At 46.2% G+C, this 8,019-nt stretch overlaps 1 protein-coding gene across 1 annotated transcript; it reads left to right on the top strand.

Moving 5' to 3' along the window:
* Window positions 1–6,342: 6,342 nt before the first annotated feature.
* On the top strand, window positions 6,343–7,790 carry LOC109378282 (myeloid cell surface antigen CD33-like). Its single transcript, XM_019634719.1, has 5 exons — window positions 6,343–6,418; window positions 6,480–6,863; window positions 7,065–7,343; window positions 7,574–7,675; window positions 7,786–7,790. The coding sequence occupies exons 1-5, from the start codon at window positions 6,379–6,381 to the stop codon at window positions 7,788–7,790; spliced, it is 810 nt and encodes a 269-aa protein (XP_019490264.1). The 5' UTR covers window positions 6,343–6,378.
* Window positions 7,791–8,019: the final 229 nt, after the last annotated feature.

Here is an 8,019-nt window from a genome sequence, read left to right on the forward strand (position 1 = left end):
TTCAGGGCAGAGGTGATGCTGGTGGCCATCGGGGAAGTGGCTGTCAAGACCTTGTTCTTCCTTCTTTGCCTCATCATCCTCAGATGACTTCTGCCCAGGGAGAGGGGAGGCATGGGGAGGGCAGGAGGCATGTGACTGAGTACCAGATTCAAGGCTGGAGGAACCTGAACGAGCTACAGGTGGGCCTGGAAGCAGGTGAAGCGGTGGTGAGTGAGGATTCCACACGGGCAGACATCGTGTGTGCCCCAGTTGGCAAGTGTCCAGGATGGAGGTACCTTCTGTTCTCAAGCTGGTCTGCATGGCTAGACCTGCCTTTTCCAAAATCTGACTCCCCCAAGATCGTGAACAGGGAACATGTGGCAGGGTATGCTGCCCACTGCACCCTGATCCAACCAGACTGAAAATCCCTGGTCTCTTCTCTCAGAGTGAGGTATCACAGGAGGAACAGGACCACATCCACAGCATGCACAGAGGATGCAAATGCCATCCCGGGTTACAGTCTCAGGTGAGTGATGTGGGTGTCTCACCCCCCAGAATCATACAGACACCTTGTCCAGAATGACCCCCAGAATTTCTCTGCTCAACATGGCCAAAGCTGAGCTATCCCCTTCCTTCCTGCCCGTACCCACTCCTTTCTGAGTTCTCTGTCATACAGGTGACACAGTGGCTCCCTCCTCTAAAGATGTGGTTCTCCATTTGCCCTCCCGCATTCTCTCTAATCCAATAAATCACTAACTTCTTCATATTCCTCCTAATCACAGCTCACCGTAATGCCCATCTGTTCCCCATCCTCACATTGGTAGTTCCTGCCACTTCATCTTTTCCTTGTGTTTGTGAACCCACCAACCTCCTGCCTCCATCTCACTCCTCAGCACAGGGTTCCAGACAGTGTTTCCAGAGACTGTATTGTTCACTTCCTGTGAAGTATGACAGCAACGTTTCCTGGCTGTGGCCTGAGACCCAGATGCAAACACCACAGGCTGCATTGGAGGGTCTGCTGTGGTCTGTCCCCTGCTGGACTCCCCACCAGGTTCCACCATCCCCTTTGTGACTCTAGACTTATATGTGTAGTTCCTTCTCCTGAAATGCCCTTCCCGCCCCATTCCTACACCCCAAAGTGCTGACCATGCTTCAGGCTCAGTTAAAAGTCACCCCTATTGGAGTGTGAGTATGTGTGTGTGTGTGTGTGTGTGTGTGTGTGTGTGTGTGTGTAATTCTTTATGGTTTTGAGCAAAGTAAAATCAAGTCATCTATTTATGGTCTTCTTCATCTAGTTAGCTGAACACCTACTATGTGCTTACATTGTTGTAATTTCCAGAAATGCAACAGTGCACATGGCATCAAAAATCCTTCCTCAAGAGACTGTCATTTTTGAGGCAAGAGGATAAAAATACAAAGAAATGAATACAAATACAATGGCATGTTGGATGGTGATATGTGTTTGTGGAGAAATCACCTAAGGGAAGAATCAGGTGACACATAGGGGGACAATTCCCTACAACTGAGAGTGTGAAGAGTGATGTTTAAGCATTGACTTGGAGCCAGTGATAAAGCAGGTTGTGTGCTGTCTAACAAAGATCACCCAGAAAGACAGAAAATCAGTGTCACAGCTCTTAGGCGGAAGCAGCTTGGCATGTTGTGGGACAAGTGGCATTGTGACAGCATATGGAGCCATGAGAGGTGGCTGCTGAGAGTGTGGTACCTCGTGGAAAACCCATGTGAGGCCTTGCAAAAAATGCAGTAATCTGGGAGTCTTGGAGGAGAGCAGAGACATGACAGAGTGTCCCTTGTAGCAGCATCCCCATGGCTGCTCTGATCACAATAGGCCAGAGTGTGACCATGGCTGCAAACAGAGAGAGGGCATGGAGGGCAGGAGGTGATGGTGGTTGAACCAGGAAGGTCGGGGTGAGGTCGAGGTTTTACCTTTGCATATATTTTGAAGGTCAATTTAACTGAATTTCCTATTGGATGTGGAGAAAGAGAGAAAGAGAAGAACAGGGATGGTGCCCAGATGTATTTTCCGAGCACCTAGAAGGATGGGGACGTGTTTCATGGATGCAGACTGGACGGTTTGAAAGGTGATGTTCATTCTGAGCAGCCACTTGATAGCGACTGGGGCTGCCAGTGAGAGAGCTGGATATGAGGATAGGAGTCCAGGTTGGAGAAATGAACACGCACAGCCAGTGTAGGTGATGACACCTGATGAAATCAGAAGTCTGATGGCACATGGAAGAGAGAAGGCACAGGCAACACATTGTCTCTGATGATCCTGACAGCAGTTGTCTCATGGTTGGTGGGAAAGGTGTGAAGATGTGACCGAGCTGGCTCAGGAGATTCTGGAGGAGGGGATGGGAAGGGTGGTTACAGATGTGCCTTTGAGGAATTTGGCTGCAAAGAGGGACAGAGGAATGGATCTGGTGAAGGAGGACTTGCTCTGGTGCTTCTCTGCATTTCCCACCTGTACTGGTTTCCTGGGACCACTGTAACAAATAATCACATGCTTGGTGTCTTGAAGAAAGAAAATTTATTTTCTCAGTTCTGGGGGGCTAGAAATCTGTGTAGAGAGGAAAAATATCTTCTCCCTCTGCCCCTCTACCTATGTTCTCAACTGAGAGCCTTGTAACAAAGAAACATTAGGCGCCACGTCTTGGGGTAATGTGTCCTGAACCTCATTCTCTGAAATCAGTTTTGCTGCCACCGGCTCTCCCTGACTTGTGGCTGCATGACTGCTCTGTCTCTGTGGTCACATTGCTGCATCCTGCTCTGTGTACAGTCCTTAAAGGACACTTGTGACTAGATCCAGGGGCCAACGCTGATAGTCTAGGATGATCCTTATCTTAATCCCAATGTACACCACTTATCCTTATTAGGGAACATTTGCAGGTACCAGGGACTAAGACCTGGATATCTTTGGGTGGCCATTATTCAGCCCGCTGGACTGCTCATGTGACCTTTTGCCACCCTGAATGTCCCCATCTGCCTCCCAGGCCTTGTTTACTCTGCTTTTTCATGTCCAGATAATTAGTGGGTCACCTCATGAGTGACATATGTTTTAGGGAACAGTAGTTTGCTCTTCTGTAAAAGCCAATATTAAGAGAGCTACAAGAAAATATTAAACACGAAAGAAAAAATCTGCAAATATATACTTGATCAATGACTTGTATACAAATATACAGGACTCTCAAACAAAACAGTATGTAACAAACAAGGAAATAAAACTAATTGTTTAAAAGAAAACCTCACTCAACAACAAAAAGCAAACAACCCTATTTAAAAAATTGGCAAAGGACATTTACTAGACATTTCCCTGAACTTATACAAAAGGAAAATACACGTGAGAATATGCTCAACATCACTAATATTAGGGAAACGCAAATTACAACCATAGAATGAGGTCCTCCACCCATTGTTCCATAAGATGGTTATTATTTTTTTTAAAAAACTAAAACAGGAAACAAGAAGTGTTGGTGACATTGTGAAGCAAGCGGAACTCTATGCTTTGCTGTTAAGGTTATAAAACTGTGCATCTTCTTCGAAGTTCCTCAAAACATTAAAAACAGAACTACTATATGATCCAGTAATTTCACTTCTGGGTATGTACCCCCAAAAATAGAAAGCAGGACCTTGAATAGGTATTTATACATCTCTGTTCATAGCAGTATGATTAACAATAACTAGACGGTAATTGCAACCTAAGGACCCATCAACAGAGGAACTGAAGGACTAAATGTGGTGAATACATTCAATGGAATATTATTAAGTCTTTAAAGGAAGAGAATTATGACAAATGTTACAATATGAATTGAAGACACTATGTGAAGTGCAGCAAGCAGTCAGAAAAGGACAAATTCTATATGATCCCACCTACATGAAGTCCCTGGAGGAGGCAAATTAATTGACACTGAATGTAGAATCGTGGTTGCCTGGGTCTGGCCCAGTGCAATGCATGGTTCTTCTTTTCATGGGCACAAAGTTTCAGTTTGGGAAAAATGAGTAGTTTTCGAGAAGGATGGTGGTGACGGTCTCACACCAACGTGGCTGTACTGAACACCACAGACACAGATAATTAAAAATGGTTAAAATGATAAAGTTTTATTATGCATATTTTACCATAATAATAATAATAAAAAACAGAGGCAAAGGATGTAATCAGCAAATTCACTAAAGAAGAAAAATAATGGCAACTAAGCATATGGAAATATGCTCCACACCACTTCTTAGGACATTATAGATTGAAACCACGATGACATACAATGGAATACTGCTTAGTAATAAGACATTACAAACTACAGATACATACAACTGGGATCAACATCCAAAGTATTGTGCTGAGTGACAGAATATAGACACAGATGAGTACATTTCTAGAACTTCTCCTATAGGCAGAATTACTTCACCATGATGGAGAGTATATCAGTGTTTACCTGGGGCTAGCGGTGGGTGTGACGAGCTACAAAGGTGTGGGGTGGTGGAAATCTTTTATATCCTGATTGTGGAGGTCTACATTTGTTAAAATTCACAAAAATGCTTATTTCAGTGGGTACAGTTTATTTCATGTAAATTATAAAGTTCTTTAAAGAAACACAGTGAGAAGTCACAGAAGCTTTTCATCTATGAACATGGTATAACTTTCTTTAGTATACATCCAACTGTGTTGGGCCTTCTGTTATATGCTTACTTTTTTTTTTAACAACCTAGAACAAAATATCATTTTCTTATGGGTGACTCATTTCCTCATACATCAAATAAGGGTCCCAAATCTCTCTATGTTAATAACACTGAAGGACCATATATTTAGACACTACTGTTTTTGAAAGATTTTACAAATATATCATGGCAAATACTTTTATGTCACTGGGGTCAAGAATTTTCTGTGACACACACTGAGTGAGATGGAAAACCACATTAGCTGAACCTAAAATTTTAATTGTTGCTGCATATTCCACTCAGGTTTTCCAGAAATATCATATTTTGAGCTACATTTAACTGTGAGAAGCAGACTTTTTTCAACAACTCTTACTTATTTTTACTTTATGTAGAAATTAGACCCTTTATAGTCCCACAAAGGATTTGAGGTGACTTACAATTTTATAGCTCTTCCAAGGTAGCAATTCTTTTAAGGCAGAACAGAAATCACCTAGGAAAAATTACATAATTGTACTATGAATCTAGAATGAACCTGTTTCTGAAATTATGTAGTAAATATAACCCTGAGATTCCTAGCCACCAATGCAACAAGGGGAATGTGAAATGTTATTGTCTGTTAAAAGAAAGTATGTAGTTTACTTGAAAAGGCAAATATCTTATTGCTAAAGACTGGGAGAAACATATCCCATATGGAAACCACATTGCATAACATAATGAGAAATGCCTTTAATGCATTTGTTTATCCACAACTTTGTTGTTGAGTAAGTGCTTGGAGAGCTGGAGGCAGATGTTTCACATGACAGGAAATGCTAATCTGTGTGATGAGGAAGTCAAACAGTCTCTGCAGTTCAAACAATACTGAGTGGTGGGAATCACAGAAAAAGCTTCCTGTGCACTGGCTCACAGAACATGTATTCTCTCTTTGTTTTACATGAAGAACCCACATCATTTTATTTTAGAGATGCCATTGAAATGTTACGAATCAGTATATTAAATGTTAATGCAAAACTCACTGATAATTTTAGAAATTACACAGCATGCTAGCAGGTTACAGGGTAATCTCACCAGTGACTGCAGCTCTAAAGCCTGGCAGTTGCATGTGTTTGGGGAGGAAATGATGTCACTGAGTGGGGACCATGTCACTGGCATAGACCAGGTCTGTCATTTCCCTCCTTGTGTCCAGCAAACCAACACTTAGATGCTCACTGAGTGTTTAGTGGATGGATGGATGCTGCCTTCACTTCACCTGGGATCTTCTTGTTTCTTCAAATCCAGATGCTCACACTAACCCTAAACAATCCTGCACTTTGCAGGACCAATAACCTGAAGGTCTGGTTGGGACTGTGACCCTCCAGACCAAAGCAGTGGGTGACTGGCTCTCTGGTGGAGACAACACTGCTCAGAACAGCCCCTCAGATGGGAGGACCTTAGGAGACTCCCGTGTCCTCAGAGGTCCTGGTCCTTCTCTGGTGCTGGAGGGAAGCCCCCGTGAGGGGCAGGACCTGAGTCCTGCTCCCTGTCTGCTCCTCTCTGGGTGGGTCTCTGGGTCTCTGGTCTGTGGGGTGTCCACCCTCAATGCTTAGGTGGAATGAGCTTCATCTCCGAGGTTCCTCTTCTGTGAACGAGGAGGCCCCGGGCTCCACCCCAGCTTCCGTGGTCTCCCCCAGTGCCCATCCCACTGCCTTCCTTCTCTTTTCTCCCACAGGAGCTGAGAAACCTTCCCTGTCAGAGATGCTGCTGCCGCTGCTGCTGCTGCCCCTGCTGTGGGCAGGTGAGTGGACGAGGGGAGGGGTGGTGGGGTGGGGGCTCTGCTGACCCTCTTTTCCTCACAGTTTCCCTGGCTGAGGTTGAAGGATACCAGCTGTCTGTGCAGGAGTCCGTGACAGTTCAGGAGGGCCTGTGTGTCTTCGTGCCCTGCAATTTCACCTATCCCCGGTACAATACAACGGACTTAACCTCAGCTCAAGGCACCTGGTTCTGGAGAGGGGCCAATAAAGTCCAAGGTGCTGCAGTGGCCACAAACAAACGAGGTCGCAAAGTTCAGGAGGAGACCCAGGGCCGATTCTACCTCCTCGGAAACCCTCAGAGCTATAACTGCTCCCTGGACATCAGAGATGCCAGGAAGAGCGATGATGGAAAATACTTTTTTCGAGTGGAGAGAGGACAAGGCAGGTCATGGACTTACATATCTAACTGGCTCTCAGTACATGTGACGGGTAAGTAATGGGCTCCAGGAGAGGCTACAGGCGAAGGACATGGGGATTCAGACAGGGCGGGGAGGGGACCCCCTCCTGGGAGGGAGCTGGGGTTCCAGCATATCTAGTCTCAGAAGCTGGAGCTGGACCAAAGCCTGGGGCTTCTCTCAGGACCGCACCTGGGACCCTCCCTCCTGATCCCGTGTCTTCCCGTCTCACCAGGCCTGACCCACATGCCTCACATCCTCATCGCGGGCACCCTGGAGTCCGGCCTCCCCAGGAACGTGACGTGCTCTGTGCCCTGGGCCTGCAAGCGGGGCACGCCCCCAATCTTCTCCTGGACCTCAGTTGCCCTTATCTCCTTGGGCCCCAGGACTTACCTCTCCTCTGTGATCACCCTCACCCCTCGGCCCCAGGACCACGGCACTAACCTCACCTGTCAGGTGAAGTTCCCTGCAGCTTGTGTGACCGTGGAGACAACCATCCAGCTCAACGTCACCTGTGAGTGCTGGGCCAGGAAGCCTGGATTCCTGAAGGTGTTGGGGGGCCAGAGGGTCTGGTGGGAACACTTGGTGTTTTTGTTCTGGAGGACTGGCTAAGTAGGGGACCCAGAGGACACAAGTGTTGTCCCTTCTGCATTTCTGTGGCTCTGGGTGTGTGGAGGGTGGTGCCTACATGAACCTAACCCCATACCTCCCACTAAGGAGGGAACTCCTCTCTTCTTGTCTTAGGTGCCCCACAGAACCCCAACATTGGTGTCTGCCTCGGAGACAGCTCAGGTAGGAAGGAGCCTCCTGTCCATGTGACACTGACTGAAGGGGGGTTTCTGCCAGGTGGATTCAGAGCTAAACTTTCAGAGTTCAAATGCTGAGGGTGGGGCCCGATACATGAGAGGCTTTCATCAGGAATCTTCCTCCATATTCTTCTTCTGCTCTTCTGCCAGGGTGACCCCCACACCCTCTCCTCCCTGCCCATCTTAAATGATGCTCTTTACCTTCTCCCGTCATAAAAGCTTTTGGGCATTTCCAAGTAGACTTTACTTTTTTTTTTTTAAGATTTTTTATTGGGGAGTCGGGGAGATGGGAACAGCGCTGGGGAATTGGGGGAAGGGGAACAGACAAGTTGCTGTCCTTTTGTTCTTCAGTCTAGTTGTGGAGGACGTTGTTTCACTGGCCCA

Source organism: Hipposideros armiger, unplaced genomic scaffold (assembly GCF_001890085.2).
Source record: "Hipposideros armiger isolate ML-2016 unplaced genomic scaffold, ASM189008v1 scaffold_1849, whole genome shotgun sequence".
Taxonomy (NCBI): Eukaryota; Metazoa; Chordata; class Mammalia; order Chiroptera; family Hipposideridae; genus Hipposideros; species Hipposideros armiger.

What these genes read in the sequence shown, in the direction of transcription:
- LOC109378282 (XM_019634719.1), top strand. Translation starts at nt 6,379, where the DNA reads ATGCTGCTGCCGCTGCTGCTGCTGCCCCTGCTGTGGGCAG. An exon ending in GCTGCCCCTGCTGTGGGCAG is followed by an intron (nt 6,419 to 6,479) that starts GTGAGTGGACGA and finishes TTTTCCTCACAG; the next exon opens with TTTCCCTGGCTGAGGTTGAA. An exon ending in CATCCAGCTCAACGTCACCT is followed by an intron (nt 7,344 to 7,573) that starts GTGAGTGCTGGG and finishes TTCTTGTCTTAG; the next exon opens with GTGCCCCACAGAACCCCAAC.